The sequence below is a fragment of the Muntiacus reevesi genome, chromosome 3 (genome assembly GCF_963930625.1).
Source record: "Muntiacus reevesi chromosome 3, mMunRee1.1, whole genome shotgun sequence".
NCBI classification, from domain to species: Eukaryota; Metazoa; Chordata; class Mammalia; order Artiodactyla; family Cervidae; genus Muntiacus; species Muntiacus reevesi.
Genome location: NC_089251.1, coordinates 155,677,503 through 155,705,242, shown reverse-complemented (window position 1 = coordinate 155,705,242; position 27,740 = coordinate 155,677,503). Strand labels below are relative to the sequence as shown.

The 27,740-nt window shown below is 33.7% G+C and overlaps 1 protein-coding gene across 5 annotated transcripts in view; it reads left to right on the top strand.

Annotated features, from left to right (window-relative positions):
- Positions 1-27,740, top strand: part of GLS (glutaminase) — an 86,781-nt gene that overhangs the window by 37,283 nt on the left and 21,758 nt on the right. For 3 of the 5 annotated variants that reach the window (XM_065930938.1, XM_065930942.1, XM_065930941.1), the window contains 5 exons: positions 107-173; positions 711-761; positions 3,247-3,423; positions 9,444-9,575; positions 10,526-10,618. In XM_065930938.1, the coding sequence (XP_065787010.1) occupies positions 107-173; positions 711-761; positions 3,247-3,423; positions 9,444-9,575; positions 10,526-10,618 (520 nt within the window). Of the gene's footprint in view, positions 1-106; positions 174-710; positions 762-3,246; positions 3,424-9,443; positions 9,576-10,525; positions 10,619-11,571; positions 14,198-27,740 lie in introns of those variants that run through there. The other 2 variants (XM_065930939.1, XM_065930940.1) reach the window with 2 other exon arrangements.

The following is a 27,740-nucleotide window of genomic DNA, read 5'->3' as shown; positions in this document are numbered from 1 at the left end:
CAGTATTCTTTATAACTGCACTTTGCTATACAGATTAACCTATAGAACAATCATGCTTCTACAGAGGGTATATAAATAGAGCAAATGTGTTTTTTTTTCCTTCTAGGTTTCAGTCTGAAAGAGAAAGTGGAGATCGAAATTTTGCAATAGGATATTACTTAAAGGAAAAAAAGGTTTTTGAATTTTGCTTATTTTTCAGATTATTCTTTTATTTAATAAAATATAGAGAGATGTATACTAAAAACTCAACAATAGCTTTTAAATAACTACCTGTGACTAACATGCAGAAGTTTTTGCAAACCACTCTTGAATTAATACTATCAACGTATTAATATTATTCAAGCAGGTTGTATTTGGTAGCATTCAAATATTTGCCTAGTTATATTAATGCAGATTTTGTGTAAGGATTGGTATATTTTGTTGGTTATACTTGATTTTTAAATTTTAAGTATCTGGTCCAATAATTTGGTTCATGAATAATGAATCAATTTATTATTGTCAGTTAAACTAGTATCTTGAAATATATATGTGATAACATTTTGATTTATTCTTCATTATTTCATGTTTGTACCCTTTTATAGATTGTGTCCTATTTTGTTCTCAATTAGAATGAAATGTGTTTATATTTTAAATTTAATCTCCATGTATCTTGTTTGTGTGCATTCTTTTCCTGTGTGCCTGTGTTTTCAATTGCCTATTTATTTTTTCAGTGTTTCCCAGAAGGCACAGACATGGTTGGTATATTGGACTTCTATTTCCAGGTAACTTACTTTAACTGTATGAACTATGTATATAAGTGGATGTGTCACATTTTGCAGAATAGAGATGTCTCTGAAATCTTGGCTCTGAGCCGAGAGAAAGTCATTTCCCATTAACTTTAGAAAAAAATGCCCATGTTAAATGCAATCTTATGCCTGTAATATCTCAGAATGTAACAGGGAAATGTTTTTTTCTATAAAAGCATTATATTTAAGGAATATGAAAACTAATGAACAGCTCCAGCAATTGCTTCTCTTTATTATAAACTGAGCACTGTTTTCTTAGTTTTAAATTTTTCTTTGAAGGAGTTACTTGTTTCTTTATCAAAAAGTTCACATTCAGCATTCTAAAGTGGCATATTCTTTCTTTGTTTAGTTCATTTCTACAGTGTCACATAGTGGATTTTCTAATAAGTTAAAGTAGCTTTCCATATTCATGGGGAAGAGGACCATTTACATATCTTCATGGGATAGAACTGAAGTTAAGATAGTCTTCCTTAGAAGAAGGAATTCTTTTTCTCCTGTCGTGTTTTCAGTTCATTCTTACAGATTTATTACCATTGGTGCTTCTACACTTGATCTTAGCCAAAAGGCCAAGAAGTGATCCATTGGTGCTTCTAATGAGTTTGTAGTATACTTAATAGCTACATAGTAACTAATTGTTGTTAATTTCTGTTTCACTTAACATTTGCCTGGCTTTACTTTTTGAGCTTCTTTAATTTTAACCTTTTAGTAATCTTAAAGAACAAGTAAGAAAAGTTGATAATGAAGTAGATCTTGATAGAAGTCCAGGTCTCAGCTTGTCACCTGCCCAGTGTGAAGAACTATGACTTGGGAATCCAGACTGCCAACAGAAAATCAAAATCTAACCTGGCCACTTTTTAAGACATGTGACTTAGCTTCAGCTGCTGAACCCTGGTTTCATTTTCTGTGTCATAAGCTTGATCTAACTTCCTGCATTACATTGATGAGTTCATAAGACGTATATGAAATTTCTTTGAGGCTATAAAATGTATTAAGTTCAGTGACATATTTATCCAGTGGCCCTTATTTTTTCCCTAGCCTATATGGATTTCTTCCATATGTTAAAGTTTCTTTTCCTTTGATACACATATTTGACTGTTATAGCTTAGGTACTAGTAATCTACTGTGAAATTTCTGTACTTCAGGGCAGAAATCAAGAGACAGCCATGGAAAACTTAATCGCTTTTTTGGAGAAGGACTACATCTAACTGAATATCTGTCAGGGTACCAGGAGAGTACTCTCAAATTGGGTTTTGTCGCATTGGAAATATCGCCTTATGACAAACACAGTTTCTATTAATACTAATTATAAATTAGGAATTGGTCATTTGAGTTCAAATATTTTTTCTTTTAGAAAGCTTTTCATAATTAAATCACCTTTACTATAAGTCTTTGCTGTGTGGATCTGTGTTATAAGTAGATTCTGTAGTTTTGGAGAAATAGAGAAGGGGTTTTAAAATAATGAGGCAAAAGTAAAAACCAGTCAAAAAGTGACCCCTAATCAGTTCTCTGATTCATTGCAGTTAATTAGTTTCCATTATTGCTATTTCCAAACCCTTTTGTGCATCTGATAGGTCTTGAATTATGAGTAAGGAATATTGTAAATTGAGAACTCAGTCTTTTCTTCTTCTTCCTATCGTCTCTTTCTCTTCCACTTTCGCCTCAGTTTTGGTTGCTGTTAATGAAATTAAAGCAGCATTTATTTATTGTTTTCATTTTATGGATAAATTTGGATTTGGTGTGGTAAAAACTATTTCCATTATTTTGATGATACTGAAATGCAAAAATTTTACCCTACAGTGTACTTGGACTTTGCTTTTTTTAATTCATTATACCATATCCAGCAATCATAGTCAATATCAAATAGCTATTTGAATGTTAATAAACAGTGTAAAAGCAATAAGTTTGGTTTAGGCACACAGAGCATTCAGGCTAGAACTTAGATTTTTTTCCTGTAGTCCTTTGTGTGTTGCCATATGAGGATACTGAGCTTTTTTATAGGCAAGATGTCAGACTTTTTTCCTTAAATAGCAATTTTTCATGTAGATGCTAACTATCATAATACTGATGTATGTTGCTCTATTTTAAAAACAGGTCATCCCTCTTTTTTCCCTGTTGAGTTAAAAATAATTATGTTTATATATCCTACAGAAAGCATTAGTATTTAAGCAAGCTTGAATATCACACATGAGGCAATTTACAGTTCTTAGTCCTAAAGGTCTGGCTCTTCCTATCCTAGCTCTGCCATTGAAAGCCTGAATAACTGATGAAATAGGAGAAATGTTAAAAGGGCTGGACTATTGTTCAAATTTAAATCTTTGTGTAATGACATCAAATTATCCCTTTGGAAGAAAGATTTCAGATCTCTATGAAATACTAGATAAAATAGATTGTCTTACAGGTCAACTGTACTAAAAATAATGTGAGCCTAAATTTTTAGAATTTAATTTTTTCTTCCTTTTAGCTATGCTCCATTGAAGTAACTTGTGAGTCAGCTAGTGTGATGGCTGCAACACTGGCTAATGGTGGCTTCTGCCCAATCACTGGTGAAAGAGTACTGAGTCCTGAAGCAGTTCGAAATACACTCAGTTTGATGCATTCCTGTGGCATGTATGATTTCTCAGGGCAATTTGCTTTCCATGTAAGTAATTGTTTGATCTTAATTTCTCTGGCAGGAAGCTAGTCTGGACTAGCTTCTTTTTAAGATGCAGCTCTAGAGCTGTCCATTAATTTTTGAGAGAGAGGCTTATTCTCAGGTTAATTTGTTACAGAATTAGTAAGAAATAGAGTTATGCAGTCTATGACATGTTCTTAAGAACTTGAAGTTTAATCTATAGGTCCTTTTCACTTTTATTTTAAAAGGCATTTCACTGTAGATGCTTAGTACAGACTTTACTTTTAGTTACTAGTATTTAATATGGTGGTGATTAGGTACTTCAGGAATTCTTTAAGTTCAGAAAGAGTGCATGCATTACTGTGGTATTGAGCATCTTTGTTTACAAAGATGTTTTAAAGGATTTAAAGTGTTTTAAATAAGTGTTTTAAAGGATTTAAAGTGTATTCAAGTTAAAAATATATTCCTTTGAGCTCTGTTGTACATTTGCCACTTGTGAAATGTTAGAGACTTCTCTTATTTCATTCTATATCAAGTTGTAATGCCCTAAAATTTTGTTTTGAAAATGTTAAACATAGAAAAATCAATGCATTATCATATGATACCACTTTTGTATAGAATCTTAAAAAAAAAATGATACAGATGAAATTGTATACAGAACAGAGAAATAGCCACACAGACACAAGGACCTGTTTACTGTATAGTACAGAGAACTATACTCAATATTTTATAATAACATATAAGGAAAAAGAATCTGAAATATATACACACACAGACAAACACAGTAAGCCCCCTACGTATGAACAAGTTCTGTTCCAAGAGCAAATTTGTGAGTGCAACAAAGTTAGCGTAGGTATCCTAGTAACACATTTGGCTATACAGTACTGTACGGTTTATAATACTTCTCATACAAATAATACATAAAAAAACATAATAAAACATTTTTAATCTTACAGTACAATACTTTAAAGTGTAGTAGTACAGTGCAACAGATGGCATACAGGGGCTGGCATTGAGTGAACAGGCAAGAAGAATTACTGATTGGAGGAGGTGGGAAATGGTAGAGCTGAAGGATCACTGGCAATAGGAGACAGGGCAAACTATAATTTCACTCACGTTTGACGTTGGTAGCACTGGTTCTGGCTTCTTGCTGGAATCAAATGCACGTTCATATCTTTGAAAGCTTGCAACTTGAAGATTTGTATGTAGGGGCCTTACTGCATGTATATCTTAAACAGTTTGCTGTATACCTGCAACTAACACAACATTATAAATTAACTATTCTTTAATAAAAAATAAATGTACCTGGCACTCAACTTCAGTAATTATCAATACATGAGCAGTCTTGTTTCATCTTTATTACACCTACTTCCCCTACCCTTTTCATAGTTAAGTATGTAATTCTAAATGATAAGGACTCCAAAAAATCCACAGCAACATTATGACCTATAAAAACCTAAAAAGGATTTTAACCTAATATTTAGTCAATAATAGAAAAGAATATGAGAAAGAGTGTGTATATTTATAATTGGATCACTTTGCTGTACAGCAGAAAATAACATTGTAAATCAACTGTACTAAAAGTTTAGTCAATGTCCAGATTATCTGGATTATCTTAAAAATCATTATTCCATAGTTTATTTCACTTGAATGCAAATAAGGGCTATCCATACATTGTGATTGTTGTGTCTCTTTATTATTTTTTTAAAAATCTATACTCTTCCCACTTAACCTACCTCTGTTTTCTTATTTTTAAATGAAAAAAAAACTGGATCAGTTTTAATGTAGTTTGTCAGAGTATTGATTTTGCGTACTACATCTCTTCCATTGTCCCTGGTATTTGCTGTAAATTAGTAGGTTCCATTCAGGTGATTATTTTGTTTTGCTACTTTTGTGCAAGATTACTTCTAGCAAGAGGTGGAATTGTTAATAAACCATTAGTAAAGCACTGTCCTGATGACGTTAATTTTGTCTTTTATCATAGTTGGTGTCAAGTTTTACATAATGTAAACTTAAATGCTTTGAAGTGGATTAATTTGAATTAGTACCATCTTATCTCTATTCTTTAGAATTTCTCTGCCAGTATACCACAGAGAATCATCTTGGAAGAGATAATTTCACATTGTTTTAGTCATGAAGTATTTTTTTGAAAATAACTTATACTTAAAAGCAATACATGTTTACTGTAGAACAAGTAGAAAATATAACCAAAAAGAGTAAAAATGTGAATGTCTCCACAAGTTAAATTCGTTAGAGTATATCTTTCAAATTTTTTTTCCATATTTAAATATATCCCAAGTGTTTTGTAACTGTCTTTTCATTTACTATATTACAAACGTATTGGTAAATATTAGGTTGATACAAATGTAGTTGTGGTTTTGGACCCTGAATTTTAAATCATTATAATTAGACTCCAACACATCTTTTTTAATCAAAGTATGAACCATTAAGAATCAACGCATTTTTTGCCAGTGAGAAATAAGTTTATTTCTGTAGTGTAAAAACCCATGCTTCGGGATTTGGTGAATGTTAGGAGAGCATTTTCTGCTTCCTACTGGTTATGTAAGTGTTTTCCCTGCAAAACATTAATGAGATGCTTGAAGAAGTGGTAGTCTATTGGCGAGGGTCAGGTGAATATGGCGGATGAGGCAAGATGAACCCATTTCGTTCAAATTTGAAGCCTAGGTTGTACAGCATACAGTCAGGCGTTGTCATGGAGGAGAATTGGGCCCTTCCTGTTGACCAATGCCGGCTGCAGGAATTGCAGTTTTCAGTGCTTCTCATCAATTTACTGAGCATACTTCTCAGTTGTATGGATTTCACCAGGGTTCAGAAAGTTATACTGGATGAAACCGGCACGAGACCACCAAACAGTGACCATGACCTTTTTGTGGTGCAAGGTTGGCTTTGGGAAGTGTTTTGGAGCTCCTTCTCAGTCAGGCCACTGAGCTTGTTGTCACAGGTTGTTACATACAATCTACTTTTTGTTTCAAGTCAAAATCCGATCAAGAAATGATTCACTGGTGACACTTCAAAACAATGATTTTTTTGATTTTCGGTCAGTTCATGAGGCATCCACTTAAGAAGCTTTTTTCACCTTTCCAAATTGCTTCAAATGCCGGATTCCGTAGAATGGTCAACGTTGAGTTCTTGGGCAACTTCTCATGTAGCTATGAGGATCACCTTTGATGATTGATCTCAGTTCAGTTCAGTCACTCTGTCGTGTCTGACTCTTTGTGACACCATGGACTGCAGCCTGCCATGCCTTCCTGTTCATTATGAATTCCTGGAGTTTACCCAAACTCATGTCCATGGAGTCAGTGATGCCATCCAACCATCTCATCCTCTGTCGTCGCCTTCTGTTTCCGCCTTTAATCTTTCCCAGCATCAGGGTATTTTCAAATGAGTCAGCTCTTTCCATCAGGTGGCCAAAGTATTAGAGTTTCAGCTTCAACATCAGTCCTTCCAGTGAACACTCAGGACTGATTTCCTTTAGGATGGACTGGTTGGATCTCCTTGCAGTCCCAGGGACTCTCAAGAGTCTTCTCCAAAACACAGTGCAAAAGCATCAATTCTTCGGTGCTCAGCTTTCTTTATAGTCCAACTCTCAAGTCCATACATGACTACTGGAAAAACCATAGCCTTGGCCGACAGACCTTTGTTGGCAAAGTAAGGTCTCTGCTTTTTAATATGTTGTCTAGGTTGGTCATAACTTTTCTTCTAAGGTGTAAGTGTCTTTTAATTTCATGGCTGAAATCACCATCTGCAGTGAGTTTGGAGCCCAAGAAAATAAAGTCAGCCACTGTTTCCACTGTTTCCCCATCTGTTTGCCATGAAGTGATGGGACCAGATGTCATGAACTTAGTTTTCTGAATGTTGAGCTTTAAGCCAACTTTTTCACTGTCCTCTTTCACTTTCATCAAGAGGCTGTTTAGTTCTTCACTTTCTGCCATAAGGGTGGTGTCATCTGTATATCTGAGGTTATTGATATTTCTCCCGGCAGTCTTGATTCCAGCTTGTGCTTCATCCAGCCCGGCGTTTCTCATGATGCACTCTACATATAAGTTAAATAAGCAGGGTGACAATATACAGCCTTGACGTACTCCTTTTCCTTTTTGGAAGTGAGAAATAGATTTAAGTGGCTAGATGATAGAGTGCCTGATGAGCTACGGACAGAGGTTCTTGACATTGTACTGGATACAGGGATCAAGACCATCCCCAAGAAAAAGAAATGCAAAAAAGCAAAATGGCTGTCTGAGGAGGCCTTACAAATAGCTGTGAAAAGAAAAGAAGCGAAAAGCAAAGGAGAAAAGGAAAGATATACCCATTTGAATGCAGAGTTCCAAAGAATAGCCAGGAGAGAGAGGTAAGAAAGACATCCTCAATGATCAGTGCAAAGAAGTAGAGAAAAACAATAGAATGGGAAAGACTAGAGATTTCTTCAAGAAAATTAGATATACCAAAGGAACATTTCATGCAAAGATGGGCTCAATAAAAGGCAGAAATGGTAGGGACCTAACAGAAACAGAAGATATTAAGAAGAGGTGGGGAGAATACACAGAAGAACTGTACAAAAAAGATCTTCACGACCCAGATAGTCACGACGGTGTGATCCCTCACCTAGAGACAGACATCCTGGAATGCAAAGTCAAATGGGCCTTAGGAAGCATCACTACCAACAAAACTAATGGAGGTGATGAAATGCTAGTCAAGCTATTTCAAATCCTAAAAGATGATGCTATGAAAGTGCTGCACTCAATATGCCAGCAAATCTGGACAACTCAGCAGTGGCCACAGGACTGGAAAAGGTGTTTTCATTCCAATCCCAAAGAAAGGCAATGCCAAAGAATGCGCAAACTACCACACAGTTGCACTCATCTCACGCTAGTAAAGTAATGCTCAAAATTCTCCAAGCCTAAAAAAAAAAAATTCTTCAAGCCAGGCTTCAACAGTACATGAACTGTGTACTTCCAGATGTTCAAACTGGATTTAGAAAAGGCAGAAGAACCAGAGATCAAATTGCCAACATCGGCTGGATCATCAAAAAAGCAAGAGAGTTCCAGAGAAACATCTATCTCTGCTTTATTGACTATGCCAAAGCCTTTGACTGTGTGGTTCACAGTAAACTGTGGAAAATTCTGAAAGAGATGTGAATACCAGACCACCTGACCTGCCTCTTGAGAAATCTGTACACAGGTCAGGAAGCACCAGTTAGAAATGGACATGGAACAACAGACTGGTTCCAAATAGGTCAAGGCTGTATATTGTCACCCTGCTTTCAGTTGGTCATTGTGTATTTCTGATGGCCAGCTACTGTGCTCCTCATCCTTAAGGCTCTCATCTCCTTTGCAAGACTGCCTAAATACCACTGCACTATACGTTCGTTAGCAGTTCCTGGGCCAAATGTATTGTTAGTGTTGTGCATTGTCTCTGCTGATTTACAACACATTTTGAACTCTATTAAGAAAATCACTGAAATTTGCTTTTTGTCTAACATGATTTCCCTAGTCTAAAATAAGCATAAGCAGCAAGTAATAAGTCATTGGGGCTTCCCCGGTGACTCAGTGGTAAAGAGTTCGCCTGTGAAGGAGCTGCAAGAAATGTATGTTCGATCCCTGGGTTGGGAAGATCCCCTGGAAAAGTGTATGGCAATCCACTCCAGTATTCCTGCCTAGAGAATTCCATAGACAGAGGAGCCTGGTGGTTCCTGCAGTCCCTGGGGTTGCAGTGATTGAAGCGACTTGGCACACATGCACACTGTAAGTCATTAAACAAAAAAAAAAAAACCATAAAGCAAGAAATGTGCATTAAAATGATGTACAGCATTATCACATTTAAGAACATGTTCCAATATCAAATGGCAGAGTTCAACAATGCAAAACCGCAATTACTTTTGTACCAATCTAATACTTATCTACATTTTAATGTTGGAATGCTACTATATGGAAATACACTGTAATATTTTAACCAGTTCCCTTATTGTTGGACATAACTTTTCTTGTTTTAAAATGTTAACATGAGTGTCCATTTTTTCAAACTATTTTCAGGTTGGTCTTCCTGCAAAATCTGGAGTCGCTGGGGGCATTCTTTTAGTTGTCCCCAATGTCATGGGCATGATGTGCTGGTCTCCTCCTCTGGACAAGATGGGCAACAGTGTTAAGGGAATTCACTTCTGTCATGTAAGCATTTTTTTTTTTTTTTATGAAAATGATGATCATATAAGTTGAGCCATCTGATGGTTCTACTGTATTACTCATTTCCATAGTTTGACTGTTTGCATTCTCACTGCCAGTCTGTCAGTAACTCAATAGCCATGTTTGTGTTTGCAAAGGAGCACTTTTAAATTGCCTCTACCAGACAGCTCCTATATAATCATCCTCACAAATTATAAATTTGTTTGATGCTTAAGTTTTAATTTCATGGTTGTAATTAGTTTTCAGTTTCTAAAAGCTCAGCAAAAGACATTAAACTTGGAGAAGTCATTTAGACCTCACCATAAGTGAAAGATTGAGTCTTTTTTTTTTTTTAAGGAAATAAGTATTGGCAATTTAAAATTACTACTACTGTTATCTAGTTCAGTATCTTTTGTTGTTACCCAAGTGTTGCTAGTATTTTATCTTTTGATTTTATTTACATTTACTAATTCCTAGAGTCTGCACTGAGTATCATAATTTTTTCTACACATTTTCCCATTTAAAATACCAGTTTATTTTTCAGTTTTTTTAATATTTTACAAAAACTAGAGAATGACATTGGATTCCTTATAGATTAAAATACATTGTAACCAGAGTATTTATTTATATTTTTGTGGTGCTATAGTTATTTGATAGAATAATTACTTCATGTGGCCTATTATTATAGTGCCCATTTTACAGAAAATGAAAGTTTCATATTTTGAGTGCCTGAGCCCTAAGGTTATGGTAGTAAATTTTCAAATGCCTGTAGTCCATGTCTTGTTGTTTTGACTTCGGTCTTCTTGATGCATCATGCAGCTTTATTAACATGCAGTGGTACTTTCTATGAGATAGTAGTTAAGTTGAACAGTATTAGTGAAATTTGTTAAAATATGGAAAAACAATAGCCATTGACTAAGCCAGTTTCTTATAATACCTGTTTTGTTTAATTATAGGATCTTGTTTCTCTGTGTAATTTCCATAACTATGATAATTTGAGACACTTTGCTAAAAAACTTGATCCACGCAGAGAAGGTGGTGATCAGAGGGTAAGCAAAATTCTTATTTAGATTATTATGTAACTTTTTTTGAGAGAGAAAATGAGGTTCACCAGTTTAAATAAAACTTACTTTAATTGTTAGTGGCCTCATATTTTTACTAATAACAAGTGAGTAATGTTGAATTGTTGACATTATCATCCTGGACATACATACTAAATATTACTGTTTTATTTAAACTGAAACTGGTTAGCCTAGGAGCAGAGGTTCCTCCCTATTTTTCTACTGTTTTAGCAGTATTTTCAAGAATTGACTCTTAAAAGAAAACATATTGGAAACTGCTGCATGCTATAAAGAGAAAACCTATTTCTGCTCTCAATATTTGTCAGTTATAGTCTCAAATTGAGTTTACTTTTATGTGGATGGATATGTAAGTGGAAAGGGATTATAATATTAGTGATAGGCCTTACAGAGCTTCATAGTAAGTTTTATATGTCACTATAGATGAAATATTTTTCTACAGAAAGTGTTTAATGCAGTGTTTCTGACACTGTTAAAGTGATATTTGTTTTTTATCAGTGCATTTGCCTTCATATTTTTGCACATATATACTCCTTTTTAAAGGAGTCAGGACTTAAATTTCAGGAACAAGATTTTCTTTTTGTCTTCGTTGTTGTTTACTGCATTAAGGGACTTGTTTTGAATTTAAATTCCTTTGTATCCCAAGTGGAAATATTTAGAATAAAATTACCTAACTAGACTTGAAGCTAATATGTGCGAAGCACTTATAAGTAGAAAAAAATTTTAACACATACTAAGTAAATTTTCCTATCATTAGTTTTAAAGTAACTTTTAATAATGTATGAGAATTATGCAAAGCTGACAAAAATAGAAACTTCCATGGGCGTCAACATGAGTAACATGGAGCAAAACATCAGATGGTGGTGGGTGAAAATGCTAACAGATCTTAATAACATTCATCATTGAAAAATACCATTTTATAGCTTGGACCTTTCTTCACTCAAGTGCACTAATAAATTATGTATGTTGCTTGAACAACTAGCATTCCTTTGGACCATTGGACTATGAAAGTCTCCAACAAGAACTTGCTTTAAAAGAGACAGTATGGAAAAAAGTGTCACCTGAGTCAAATGAGGACATCTCTACAACTGTAGTATATAGAATGGAAAGTCTGGGAGAGAAAAGCTAAAGAAATGGGTTCTAGTTTCAGAATGCTCTTCATTTAACCTTTCAAACATCTTTAGTTTTTTTTGCATACTATATTTATTGAGTTTTTTGTGCTTTCAACCTTGGGTGCTGGAGCCATAAGGCTTTTTTTTTTAAATCTTTGTGTAAAGTTAATAGATTAAAAAGTGGATTTGTCAGTCTTTTAAAAAGTATAAATAAAGCAAATTTGCTTTATTTTTTTTTAATGAAAGGAAAAATTTCTTTAAATTTTTTCTTGGTGTAATTAAAATTTTAACTATATGTAGTCAAATAATCCCACTTTAAAATAATAGCAGAAATTGGTAATTTCTTGGTTCTGAAACTCACACACTGAACTCATAAATTTTATCACATTTCTTTATTTTCCAGTTTTAAAATTGATGTAGTGTCTCCAGTAGCAATATAAAGTATTTCTGTGCTAAATACAAAAGTAAAAAGACATAATTATGATTTCCAAATTATTTAATATAGCAGCAGATAGATTTGTTTTACTCTTTTATTTTGGCTTTAGATTTTTAAAAATTTATTTAAAATTTTGTCAAACACTTTAAAATATCTTTGCTTTTTCACTTTGCAACTCCTTTGTTCTGTCAGAATTGTTATGTACAGGAGTGTGTTATGTTACTAAAGCGTTCCAGCCAAAGAATTTCCGATGTAAGATAATGACATGTTTCACTGTTAAAAACCTATAATGATTACTCAGAGGGAGCAGCAGTGAGTGTCTTCAAGTGAAATGTTTACCTGAACAGTTTTATTTTCATATTACCCACGTAACTTTTTCTGTGTTATATTTAAGTGTGAATGGTGAATTTTGGTTTTAAGCTTTTAATAATTATAATAATTTCACAAATGCTAATGAACTTTTGCGATAAATTATAATTACATCTCATAAAGCTTGTTTTATTTGAACTCTTTCAGAGTAGATAGGAAATGAATTCAGTCTGAAGGTAGTAAGTATGCTACTAAAATACCTGTTAGATTTTAATCCTTTTGTTCGGTTATAATAATGCAATATTGAGAATCAAAACTTGTTTTTAAGAGGACTATAGGTTCTACACAGCCTAAATTTGAAGTAATTCACCATGTTTAAAGTCTGTCTTGGCAAAGTAATTGTAAAGGTCTGTAGGATCCTATTCATACTTCTTCCTTCCTCCATATACCTCTCTGTTTCTCCCCACAGTTCCCCAGAGCTTCAAGATTTTGGAGGGACAGGGATGGAGTCAGGAGGATAACTTGATAGTTTCTTAGTATCATGGCATACATGTGGTGTAGGGTAAAGTCTAAAATAGTAATTACAGTGTAGCAAAAAATATTTTCCTGGATGGTTTAGATGCAAGTGAAAACACAGATGTAGAAAGTCTTGATTATATGAGTTTGGGAACTATGATATTAGGAAAAGAAGTTCTCTTCCAAACTTGTTTAAAAGCCTTTTGGCCCAACTGAAGTATTAAACATATTTAAAAAGTAATTATGCAGTAAGTTTTAGAGAATATTAGCCAAGGATTTTATGGCTAATTATTCCTCTGATGTACAGATGCATATCCTAACTGGATGTTTCTGGTTTGGCCGTTTACATGAGAGTGGTGTGTCTGCACTCTCCATACCTTTATACCTTAACTCTGCTATACCTTTGAACAGTGTCATTCATATTAATTCACAGAGCTATTTGTGGTTTGGGGACTGAATGTCTTTAATTGGTAGTTTGCAAATAAAAGGCTGCCCTCTCCCACGCTCTAATTGTTACGTTTTACTGTTTCAATGGAGGTGGGTTTTACTTGATAAAATGAAATTTTCATGTTTCATTTTGTATCCACATTTGTACAGATTTCAGAATGATGTTAATTTGTGCCACTTACTATGTTGATGAGGCTTAAATACACATCAGTGGAGAAGGGTTATCTAAGCTATTCTGTTTATAGAATCGTGTTAAAGATGAGCATCCAGAAATTTTTGTTGGAAGGTATAAATGGAAGAAGAGAGAAGATATTGTGAATAGGTCCTCAAACTTTACTTTAAAAAAAAAAAGAGGAAAATCTTTGCCAGGTTTAAAAACATTATTTTGATTCTTTCAGTATTTTAAATACCTTTTCAAATAAAGTTATTGAAAAGTACCCAATATTGTTGAATTTAATGTCTTATGCCATTACTGATTCTTGATATTCAAGCATTTTGAAGTTAGCATATTTGTTTTTCTTTTTTTTCCACCATTAACATTTCATTTGAAATGCATATCCTTTCTGAAATACTTTATTTTTAGCATAAATGTTGTGCATTTTATCTTAGTGTTTGGATTAATCCATTTGTGTTATTTAGCTTTCTTTTATTTGCTTTGTATATTAATGTACCTTTTATTTTCCAGTATGCCTACTTTTTGTATTGTATAATAAATTTATTTTAAGCTGATTTTATTGGTTTTTTTTTTTTATAAAAGCAACTCCAGCATTTTAAGTATAACAAATGGAATTTTAACTTTAAAAGTCATGCTTTATGAAGATATAATAAAAATGCTTTATAATTTTAGTTAATTCTGAGACTAATGTGAAGAGCAACTATAGAAATACTCAAAGACTTCATCTGATTCTCTTTTTTTAATGTAGTATAGTGTTGGTGGTTTTTTTTTTACTTTCGGGGAGGATGTTTTTCAATTGGTTGTATTAGAAGTATTTGAATAAAGATTTTTTTCCTAATTTTTTTTTTGTTGTTTTTCCACTTAACAACTTAGGGAAAAAAGCTCTTCTCCATTTACAGAATCTTTCTGCTTTCTGAGCAAGAACATCACTGATTCACTATGTAATTGTTGCTTTATCAGTTGTCCAGAATAAGAGAAATGTTGCTAAAATCAAACAGTATTATTGTGTTAGAATAGAATTGTAAACCTCAATAGAATTTATATTGAGTAGAAAAACTATAAAATTGAAATTCACCTTAACTACTTTTTAAGAAATTTAATTTTCAGAAGGAACTTAGTATAGTTCTACAGCATGGTCCAAATTATAAAGTATGTGCATTGTAGGTCAGATACAATACTTTTAAGTTATTGTTTGATGAAATTTTCCATTCATATCCAGAGAAACATCCCATTGGTGGAGTTTTTAAAACTGTTTGAAGGGGAAATACTGTTTTTTATAGGAATTTCTATTTGTGGGATTTTTTCCATAGTGTTCTTTTGGGACTAGTAAATAGGGAGTTCCATTGTCATGTTATATTCAGTCTGTAAGTTTGTGATCACTAGCTTTTAAAGATACATTTGGGGTTGTTTGTTGGTGTTTTTAGTCCCTTTGAAACAGGTACCTCAGCTTGGTCTGAAAGTATAGTTTTATAGGCATGTATTTGTGGAAAGAACCACTGAATATATACTGATATTGTCAGTCTGTATCATGATAATTTATATAAATGTATGTGAACGTGTATCTATATATTTATCTGTCTTTATCCATCCATTCATATTCTGAAAATCAGTAGCAGTTACTTCTACATAGTATGTCCTGTATAAATGGTTCATTGATCTATTCTAGGTTTTGTTGTAGGAGAACTTTTAATTTTTGCTGACCCAGAACTTATAAAATATAGCATCTTTTACTTGTTTCAGTTTACCTTTAAAGATATGTGGTTTCTGTTTTGCTCCCATTCACTACTAGCACTATCAGAGAGGAGAATGATGATATTGGAGAACTCCACAAAAAGGAAAGCAAGAACATCAGATTTCATGTGGAAGCTGAGTTTAGTTTCCAAAATTATTATATGGAAGGATTGTATACAACTTAAATAATGGACTTCTTAGTTACAACAGTTTACTCTATGGAATAATTTTATTCCAAATCTTGTGCACAATTTTTAGTTTTTTAGCGAGTAACATGCTTTCTGTTCAGTTCCTCCTTTACCATAAATGTAATATTTAATTAAAGCCAGATGAATTGGAGGTGGGGCTTGTTAATGATTCATCATGACCCATCCCTCAGATTTTTACTCAGATTTTTTCAGAGTAGACTTTTGTCCATTCACTGTCATGTAGTTCAAAGCCAAAATTATGCATGAATGTAGATTCAAGTATATCAAGTTCAACCACTTTTATTTTAAATTGTCACACAGTTAACATTTGTTTTCTACACTGTTTAGAAATGGAAGGAACTTAACTGGACTAAGATTCTTTTATTCCTTTTCTCCCTTTCTCTGCCCCAGTTGTAGTTTATTAATGTGAATAGCACACAGTGCACATTGAAGAAGTTCAGGAACATATTGAACTTCCCTGGTGGCTCAGATGGTAAAGAATCCACCTGCAATGCGGGAAGGCTGGGTTTGATCGCTGGGTTGGGAAGATTCCCTGGAGAAGAGAAGGGCAGGAATTAAACTGTCTTAGTCTGGAATTCTACTTTTAAAAATACTGTAAATCTAGGACAAAATCTGTCCAGTATAAAACAGAGCTCGCAAAACTTGATTATTTTTTGGAGTCCTTAAATAGTAATGGAAAAGGTACTTACTTAAAAAAAATATTAAATAGACTGATGTAAGTCTTTATTTAATGAATTGATTCTCCTCCTGTAGTTTTAAAATGTTCCTTTCTAAATTTATGTTTTGTGAGCATATGAAAGGAAGTTTGTTTGATTTCGTTTACCTTAAGTGTTTTGTAGATTGTTTATCCTAGTAATTTTAATAAGTTGTAGCTATAGAGATTTTTAATATATGTAAAGTATGTAAAACCAGTGTTGATCAAACTTTTGTAATGGTTTCCTAATCCATTTATCTTTAATTAAAATGAATAGACTACTAATTAGCACTCGGCACATTACATTTTTGTTATTTTGGGCGTAATATACAAAACACTTCTTGTTGGGAACTGTTATGTTTGGTTACATTAAAAAAAAAATGAACAGGTAATGATCCTTGATTCCAAGTACTTTAATGAACTTGTAAGCAGTCCAGTATGGCGGTTCAAAGGAAAGAATAATGAAATGACAAATTCTGGCAATTGACCTCATAATGTTGGTGTTATTGTTAGACTTTTAACTCTAAATTTCATTTAGTAATTTGGAAGTATTTTAGTTACAATCTCAGTGGTAAAGAACAATTTTGGTATACTTAAGTCAAATTTTAATGTCTGAGGATCTTATTTTTCTGGACATAGTATCAAAAAATAATGATTTTTATTTCATCAAGTATTTACCTTGCTAAAATATTTTCAATCCTAATGTCTCAGCTGGTTGAAATTACCTATTTGGAAGGCTTAGCTTTTAAAAGGAAAAATTCTTACCTGAAACAGTTTTAAATTTCTATTTATTATATTTCTGGAGTTTTTTATATAGTGAAATTCTCTCCTGCCTAACAATTCTACTTGAAACTCTTAGTTATAATTTTAATTCATATCCTATAAACAAGTGAAGAATTTCTTTTATTTTTAAAATACAATTCAGCTGTTCTAGGTCTTTGTTCTTTCATTTACTGTAGTCTAGTAATTTATTAGAATCACATGGTTGAGCTGGAAAGGAATCTTGAAGGTTATCTACCTCAAACTCCCATTCCTCCCAGCCCTCTTTTCCAGGTAGCACCTTGCTTTCTCAATTAGCACATTTACTCCCCCCACCTTCTTTGATAGGGTTGGTTTATTTTATGTATTTTGGGACAGCCTTTTATTTGTTGGGTATTTTTATCCTATGTGTATGTGCACGCACATGCACGCTAAATCGCTTCAGTTGTGTCTGACTCTTTGTGACCCTATGGACTGTAGCCCACCAGACTTCTCTGTTCATGGAATTCTCCAGGTATAATTGGCAGTACTGGTTAATATGATTGTAAGTTATTTGGCAAACTAATCATCCCATCAGTGTTTATTAAAATGAATTGTATTTTTCTAGTATATAGTTATATGATGCATTTATAAAGACTAATAAAGCTAGAAATGTATGTCACAATTATACAGTAGTTCTAAAAATAAATCATGACCCCAGAATCTTTGAAAGAAACTAAAGGATAACAGAAATGTTACTCTAAAAATAAATGTTGCACCCTTGGCTTTTTAAAATAAATTCCTTTGAGATTAGGCTAAATATATAAGTTAAAAAAGGTTTTTCAAGTAGTGAAAAGGTTATTGGAGTTCCAAAAATATGTTTTCTGGAAATTTTTTTTTTCCAGTTAGCTTTTCCCAGCACATACTGTACAAAATACCTAGCTAGTTCCATTGTTTCTGCTTTAGATATTTGGTTCTTTGAATGGCTTCAGAAAAAGGCTCCCTGTTTGCCTATTACTTTATTATGTGTATTATCCTCAGTATCAATATATTTCATAGTTCTGGGATTTTTTTTTTTATGAAGGAGATATATATTGCTGTTCTTGAAGTGCATTAATTTTTTTAAAGAGTTGATTTAAATGTTAAAACTTTATTACTATTCTTTAAAAAAAAACTACTGTTTCTTCTCAAAATTTAAACTTGCCTAGGAAACTCTTCTCCCCCCAAGTTTGTATAAGTGAGAACCTGATCTTTTAAGAGACTGACCCATTCAGTATAAGCTTGCTTGTATTGAATGCTTGCTTTCACCTTGTATCTATTAAATTAGAATGATGCTGAAATACTAGCATAACTTTTGCAAATATAACTATTCATGTTTGGGTATTCCATTGTAAGATCCGAATTAAAATCATGATCTTCGGTCTCTCGTTAAACTTTTCCTTAGCTTCAAATGACTAGTTTTCATTATTTTGTGTGTGCCTTTCATAAATCATCACTAAGGATCACTACAATTCATCCTTTAAGGGGATAACATAAAACTTAAGTCTTTTATCCATTAAGGGAGATTAATGGTGTATAGAATTATATCAGTTATTAATTGAATTACATCCAAGGTCTGTTTTGTTTTTTCTTGTAGTCTCTCAAAATTAAAGAATCCTAATTGAAAACCTCAAAATCTGTTAATCTTGAGTATTGTTTCTTTTTCATCCTTTCCTAACATAACTCATTTTGGTCTTAAAATGAGATAACTGTAAAAACTATACCAGAGTTGCTCATAAAATGGGCTTTCATTTTCAAACCTTCTTATTGCTGGTAGGTTAATTTCCAAATCTTTTCATGTTGTTAGCATTTCTCACTCTACTTTTATTTTCTTTTAAAATGTTATTTTTAAAAATTCACAATTGGTAAAGTATAAACTTACCAATATGATATAACTTGTTGGTAATTTATTTTACAATTGACTTTGAATACATGCATCTGTGGGTCCAGGTCTGTGTAGAAGATTTATAATTTAAATACAGAAATGAACTAAATATTTTCTGCTTTGAGTTGAAATGAATACATGTTACAGTTTCTGCAGAATGGAACTTTATTGACATCCTTTGAAGTTGTAGGACAAATGATTTTGTTAAAATTCTTTTGACTAATACCATTAACCCACTTTAATCATACCAATAAAATGTTTCTGCCTAATGTTTCCTCTTTTTACCTGAAAGAGAAACTTCAGAGAACAGTTTTCATGATGCAGGAAGTAGAGCTTAACTTTCTATTACCTGTTGTTGAAGTGTTTCAACTAAAGCGTGCTGTTACAATAGTCTTTGTATGACATTTTTTCTTTTTCACCTAAAGGAGAAACAAGGGAGAAAAAACTAATTGCAGTGTTTTTAGCCAAGTAATAAAAACTGGAGAAGCTTTCATTTTTGTCTCTGTTGTGCAATTTTATTTTATAGCCAACGTATATATCTGCCACAGAACCATCACTGTTGTTTATTTTGTATCCCTTACATGTTGGACTTTGTCCTGTAATGATCTGCTTCCTTTCATGTTAGTATAGATTTACCATGTGTGTAGGGGCTTTTGGATATAGAGCTGCTATTGTTTGCATACTGTGTTTTGTAGGTTTTGCTATGCAAAAGCTCTCACTGCCATTGTGAGGCTTAGAATTTTGTGTTAGTTAAGAATTTGGGATCTTCTGCAGAAGTTTTTGATAATTGAAACTTTTGGTTTACCTAGCATTTTTTTTACTTAAAAAACATCAGTGAGTGCTGGTCAGTTAGTTGGGCATATGATTCCAGTGGGTAGCCTGATGTGATATTCTGTGGGCATGAATTTTGAGTTTTGATTTGCTTTTTTCATATTTACACACACACTGTTCAGGCAGTATGTTAGGTGTTAGAGATGCTGCTCTAAGAGGCAAGATTATTCTCCCTATGATGACCACAATCTGTAGAAGCAGGGAGGCTGCCTCCATTCTATAACTCTAGGATTGACAGTGCAGAGTTTTCTGTGCTATATATGAGCAAGCACATTAAACATCACTGGCATCTAAACATTCTTGAGCCCCCAAACCAACTTCTAGAACATTTCAGATTTTCAGTTTATCTATTGTATGTTTTGGCTCATGTACAAGGAGAAAAATAAAATAGCCAACGTTTTGATTTCACTATCAGCTTTTTTTCAGTAAGTAAGGCTGAATGGCATCACTGACACGATGGACATGAGTTTGAGTAAACTCCGGGAGTTTGAGATGTACAGGGAGGCCTGGCGTGCTGCGATTCATGGGTTCGCAAAGAATCGGACACAACTGAGCGACTGAACTGAACTGAATGATTATAGATGTTGACTTGTCTATAAATAATGCCAAATGAGTTTGACATACAATTTTAAGGCTCAAGTCTAATATAGGTAAAGGAGATTTTTGTATATTGACTCAGTCTACCACTTATTTTCTAGTATTCTTTAAAAATCTCAAATTATTTTCAATTTGATCAGTTAATAAAATTCACCCTTCAAATCTTGACATCCACTTAAAAGTATGATTATCTGTTAAGCCACTCCTACCAAATAGATGACTAAATGTAAGCATAAAAGTCTAAACACATGAATATTTTTAAAGTTCACTTTAAAACCATCTCATTAAGCTTCTTGTTGACTGTATATGTTCAGCAGAATATGTCACTAGGAGAAAGGACTGGTTTAGACTAGGAAGTAATAACCTGTGTTCCTTCTAATCAGAAAACTCTACAGTAGCTATGTTCCTTAAGTTACCTGCTGGCTACAATGCACAAAAGTGAACAGGTTTTACAGGATTTGGGGCCAAGTCTAGTGACCATGTTGTAATTAATTTCGCCCTAGACAGCTGCTTTTGTAGAGATGCAATGAAAAGGGAGGAAGGCGGGTACTACCAGAGAAGTTTGAAAGTCTTTTACAGATAACATACAAAATAGGTGCAAAAGTTTATTCTTTTGTTCATTTACCTTCATGCAGTAATTATGGAGCAGCCACTACAAGCCAGGAATTGCTTTGTGTTCTGGGAAAGATCATGAGACACAATCTAATAGATCATATATACCAGGAGTTAGTACAGCAAAAAATAGCCTAGATAAGTAATTGCATAAGATAATTTCAAATAGTGTTGTATCTTCAAAAAAGAACGTATGTCACTTCTATCTTAATAATTTGGAAATCTCAAACTTTCTTAAGCAAGCACTCCTCAAAAAAGCTAAATAACTTCAATCTGTTTCATTACATTGTTAATTGTTGAATGAAGTAAAAACCTTACTCAGCTGGATATCTGGGAGTTAATGACCACCTGGACCACTTGACTTATTGACAGACAACTCTTTTATTTTTTTGGAATGTTAAAAACAGAAAGCAATAAAGAACTTCTTTAAGAGGTGATGCTGTGGTAACAGCCCATTTGCAATATTTCTACCTGATTCTGATAGACTCATTTTTTGTTCTAGAAGTTGGTTTGGGGACTCAAGCACAATGTTTTAAAATTTTGTGTCATATTTTTGAAAAAACATAACCAGGTGTATATACAGTTGACCTTTAACAGCACAGGGATGAGGGGCCCTGATGCTGTTGAAAATCCACATACAGCTTTACAGTAGACCTTCTGTGCCCTTGGTTCCCCATCCATGGATTCAACGAATTGGTAGATTCTATAATACTATATGTAGTGTGTATTTATTGGGGGGAAAAAAACATACAGATGTTGACCCAAACAGCTCAAACGTGTGTTGTTCAAGGGTCAACTGTGTTCACCCATTTTCTCCACCCTCCACCCCCACCTCTTGTAACCACTAATCTGTTCTCTGTATCTATGAGCTTGTTTTTAGGTTCCAAATATGAGAAAGATCATAGTATTTGTCTTTCTCTGTGTGCCTTCCTTGATGTAGTATAAAGCCCTTGAAGTCCATCTATGTTGTCTTAAATAGCAGGGTTTTCTTTTTTATGTTTCTGTAATATTCCTGTGTGTCTGCATGTGTGTGTCACAATTTTATATCCACTCATCCATTGACAGACACTGTGTTTCTGTATTGGCTATTGTAAATAATGCTGCAGTGCATGTGGGGGTGCATATATCTTTTCAAGTCAGCACATTTTCTTCAATAAATACCCAGAAATGGAATTGCTGGATCATATGATAGTTCTATTTTTAATTTTTTGAATGATATCCATACTGTTCCATAGCAGCTGTGCCAATTTACGTTACCACCACCAGTGCCCAAGGATTCCTTTTTCTCTGTATCCTCACCTACTTCTGTTGTTTCTAGTTTTTTTGATAATACACTCTCTATCAGGTTTGATATTTCATTGTGGTTTTGATTTGCATTTCCCTGATGATGATGCAGAACATAGTCTCATGTACCTCTTGGCCATCTGAATGTCTTTGGCAAAATGTCATTTTTAGATCTCATTTTTTTAATTTTTATTTTTTCAGCCATGGATATACATGTGTTCCCCATCCCGATCCCATCCCCCCTCCGGCCTCCCTCTCCATCCCATCCCTCTGGGTCTTCCCAGTGCACCAGCACTTGTCTCATGCATCCAACCTGGGCTGGTGATCTGTTTCACCCTTGATAGTATACTTGCTTCAATGCTGTTCTCTCTGAAAATCCCACCCTTGCCTTCTCCCACAGAGTCTAAAAGTCTGTTCTGTACATCTGTGTCACTTTTTCTGTTTTGCATATAGGGTTATTGTTACATCTTTTTAAATTCCATATATATATATGTTAATATACTGTATTGGTCTTTATCTTTTTGGCTTACTTCACTCTGTATAATGGGCTCCAGTTTCATCCATCTCATTAGAACTGATTCAAATGAATTCTTTTTAATGGCTGAGTAATATCCCATGGTGTATATGTACCACAGCTTCCTTATCCATTCATCTGCTGATGGGCATCTAGGTTGCCCATCTATGGGCATTCTGGCTATTATAAACAGTGCTGCTGTGAACATTGGGGTACACGTGTATCTTTCAGATCTGGTTTCCTCAGTGTGTATGCCCAGGAGTGGGACTGCTGGGTCATATGGCAGTTCTATTTCCAGTTTTTTAAGGAATCTCCACACTGTTCTCCATAGTGGCTATACTAGTTTGCATTCCCACCAACAGTCTAAGAGGGTTCGCTTTTCTCCACACTCTCTCCAGCATTTATTGCTTGTAGACTTTTGGATAGCAGCCATCCTGATTGGTGTGTAATGGTACCTCATTGAGGTTTTGATATGCATTTCTCTGATAATGAGTGATGTTGAGCATCTTTTCATGTGTTTGTTAGTCATCTGTATGTCTTTGGAGAAATGTCTGTTTAGATCTTTGGCCCATTTTTTGATTGGGTCATTTATTTTTCTGGAATTGAGCTGCACGAGTTGCTTGTATATTTTTGAGATTAATCCTTTGTCTGTTGCTTCATTTGCTATTATTTTCTCCCAATCTGAGGGCTGTCTTTTCACCTTGCTTGTAGTTTCCTTTGTTGTGCAAAAGCTTTTATGTTTCATTAGGTGCCATTTGTTTATTTTTGCTTTTGTTTCCAGTATTCTGGGAGGTGGGTCATAGAGGATCTTGCTGTAATTTATGCCAGAGAGTGTTTTACCATTGTTCTCTAGGAGTTTTATAGTTTCTAGTCTTACATTTAGATCTTTAATCCATTTTGAGTTTATTTTTGTGTATGGTGTTAGAAAGTGTTCTAGTTTCATTCTTTTACAAGTGGTTGACCAGTTTTCCCAGCACCACTTGTTAAAAGAGGTTGTCTTTTTTCCATTGTATATCCTTGTCTCCTTTGTCGAAGATAAGGTGTCTGTAGGTACGTGGATTTATCTCTGGACTTTCTATTTTGTTCCGCTGATCTATATTTCTGTCTTTGTGTCAGTATCATACTGTCTTGATGGCTGTGACTTTGTAGTAGAGCCTGAGTCAGGCAGGTTGATTCCTCCAGTTCCATTCTTCTTTCTCAAGATTGCTTTGGCAATTCGAGGTTTTTTGTATTTCCATACATATTATGAAATTATTTGTTCTAGTTCTGTGAAAAATACCGTTAGTAGCTTGATAGGGATTGCATTGAATCTATGGATTGCTTTGGGTAGTATACTCATTTTCACAATATTGATTCTTCCAATCCATGAACACAGTATATTTCTCCATCTATTTGTGTCCTCTTTGATTTCTTTCATCAGTGTTGTATAGTTTTCTATATATAGGTCTTCTGTTTCTTTAGGTAGATACACTCCTAAGTATTTTATTCTTTTTGTTGTAATGGTGAACGGTATTGTTTCCTTAATTTCTCTTTCTGTTTTCTCATTGTTAGCATATAGGAATGCAAGGGATTTCTGTGTGTTAATTTTATATCCTGCAACTTTACTATATTCATTGATTAGTTCTAGTAATTTTCTGGTAGAGTCTTTAGGGTTTTCTATGTAGATGATCATGTCATCTGCAAACAGTGAGAGTTTTATTTCTTCTTTTCCTATCTGGATTCCTTTTATTTCTTTTTCTGCTCTGATTGCTGTGGCCAACACTTCCAAAACTATGTTGAAGAGTAGTGGTGAGAGTGGACACCCTTGTCTTGTTCCTGACTTTAAGGGAAATGCTTTCAATTTTTCACCATTGAGGATAATGTTTGCTGTGGGTTTGTCATATATAGCTTTCATTATGTTGAGGTATGTTCCTTCTATGCCTGCTTTCTAGAGAGTTTTTATCATAAATGGATGTTGAATTTGTCAAAGGCTTTTTCTTGCATCTATTGAGAAAATCATATGGTTTTTATCTTTCAATTTGTTAATGTGGTGTATTACATTGATTGATTTGCAGATATTAAAGAATCCTTGCATTCCTGGGATAAAGCCCACTTGGTCATGATGTATGATCTTTTTAATATGTTCTTGGATTCTGTTTGCTAGAATTTTGTTAAGGATTTTTGCATCTATGTTCATCAGTGATATTGGCCTGTAGTTTTCTTTTTTTGTGGCATCTTTGTCTGGTTTTGGAATTAGGGTGATGGTGGCCTCATAGAATGAGTTTGGAAGTTTACCTTCTTCTGCAATTTTCTGGAAAAGTTTGAGTGAGATAGGTGTTAGCTCTTCTCTAAATTTTTGGTAGAATTCAGCTGTGAAGCCATCTGGTCCTGGGCCTTTGTTTGCTGGAAGATTTCTGATTACTGTTTCAATTTCTGTGCTTGTGATCAGTCTGTTAAGATCTTCTATTTCTTCCTGGTTCAGTTTTGGAAAGTTATACTTTTCTAGGAATTTGTCCATTTCTTCCAAGTTGTCCATTTTATCGGCATAGAGCTGCTGGTAGTAATCTCTTATGATCCTTTGTATTTCAGTGTTGTCTGTTGTGATCTCTCCATTTTCATTTCTAATTTTGTTGATTTGGTTCTTCTCCCTTTGTTTCTTAATGAGTCTGGCTAACGGTTTGTCAATTTTGTTTATCTTTTCAAAAAACCAGCTTTTAGCTTTGTTCATTTTTGCTATGGTCTCTTTTGTTTCTTTTGCATTTATTTCTGCCCTAATTTTTAAGATTTCTTCCCTTCTACTAACCCTGGGGTTCTTCATTTCTTCCTTCTCTAGTTGCTTTAGGTGTTAAGCTAGGTTATTTATTTGACTTTTTTCTTGCTTCTTGAGGTAAGCCTGTAATGCTATGAATCTGCCCCTTAGCACTGCTTTTACAGTGTCCCATAGGTTTTGGGTTGTTGTTTTTCATTTTCATTCGTTTCTATGCATATTTTGATTTCTTTTTAGATTTCTTCTCTGATGTGTTGGTTATTCAGAAGCGTGTTATTTAGCCTCCATATGTTTGAATTTTTAATAGTTCTTTTCCTGCAAGTGAGATCTAGTCTTACTGCATTGTGGTCAGAAAAGATGACTGGAATGATTTCAATTTTTTTGAATTTACCAAGGTTACATTTATGGCCCAGGATGTGATCTATTCTGGAGAAGGTTCCATGTGCACTTGAGAAAAAGGTGAAGTTGATTGTTTTGGTGTGAAATGTCCTATAGATATCAATTAGGTCTAGCTGGTCCATTGTGTCATTTAAAGTTTGTGTTTCCTTGTTAATTTTCTGTTTAGTTTAGATCTCATTTTTTAGTTGGTTTTTTAATGTACTGTTGAGTTGTATGAATTCTTTACATAATTTGGATATTATCACACATGGTTTACAAATATTTTTTGCTATTAAGTAGTTTGTTTTTCATTTTGTTGATGGTCTCCTTTGCTCTGCAGAAGGTTTTTACTTTGAGGCAATCTGGCTTGTTTATTTTTGCTTTTGGTGTCGGATTCAAAAAGATCACTGCCAAGACTCATGTCCAGAAGCTTACTGCTTGTTTTATTCTGGTAGTTTTATGATTTGGGGTTTTAGTTTCAAGTTTTTAATCCATGTTGAGTTCACTTTTGGGTATGGTATGTGATAATGGTCTTCTTTTATTCCTTTGCATGTAGCTGTCCATTTTCCCTAACAGCATTTATTGAAGAGACTATCCTTTCTCTATTGTGTATTTTTTTGCTCCATTGTTGTAAATTAATTGACCATATCTGTGTGGGTTTATATCTGGGTTCTGTTCTAGTCCATTGATCTCTGTATACGTTTTTATGCCAATACCACCTGTCTTAATTAATATAGTTTTTAATATGGTTTGACATCATGGAGTGTGATGCCTCCAGCTTTGTTTTTCTTTCTCAAGACTGCTCTGATTTTTGGGATCTTTGTGGTTCTGTGCAAATTTTAGAGGGTTTTTTTTTTTTTTCTGTGAAAAATACCATTGGAATTTTGATAGGGATGGCATTAAATCTGTATATTGCTTTGAGAAGTGTGGACAGTTTAACAGTATTTTAGTCCTTGAGCATGAAATATTTTTCTGTTTATTTTTTTTTTTTTGTCTTCAGTTTCTTTCATTAATCTTGTAGTTTTCAACGTATAGGTCTTTCATCTCCTTGGTTAAATTTATTCTTAGGTGTTTTATTCCTTTCGATGTAATTGCAAATGAGATTGTTTTCTTAATTTCTTTCTTTTGATAGTTTGTTACTAGTGTATAGAAATGCAACAGACTTTTCTGTATTGATTTTGTATCCTACACCTTCACTGAATTTATTAGTTCTAGCAGTTTTCTGATGGAGCTTTTTAGGGTTTTCTATGTATGTCTTCTGGAGATAGTAACAGTTTTACTCTTTTCTTTCCAGTTTGAATTTCTTGTCTTTTTCTTGTCTGTTTGCTTTGTCTAGAACTTCCAGTATGATGTTGAATAAAAATAGTGAAAGTGCACATCTTTATTTTCTTTATGATCTTAGAAGAAAAGCTTCCAACTTTTCACTATTAAGTATGGTACTAACTGTGGACTTGTCATATATGCCCTTTATTATGTTGAGGTACATTCCCCACTTTGTTGAGTTTTTTTAAAATCATAAATGGATGTTGAATTTTGTCAAATGCTTTTTCTGCATCTATTGAGATGACCATATGATTTTTATCCTTCATTTTGTTAATCTGGTGTAGCACATTGACTGATTTGTGCATGTGGACCCATCCTTGCACCCCTGCAGTAAATCCCACGTGATCACAGTATATGACCCTTTTAGTGAATTGCTAAATTTGCTTTGCTAATATTTTGTTGAGGATTTTTGCATCTGTAATCATCAAAGATACTGTTGTGTCATTTTCTTTTTTGTGATGTCTTTTGTCTGGTTTTGGTATTGTGGTGATGATGGCCTTGTAAAATGAGTTTGGA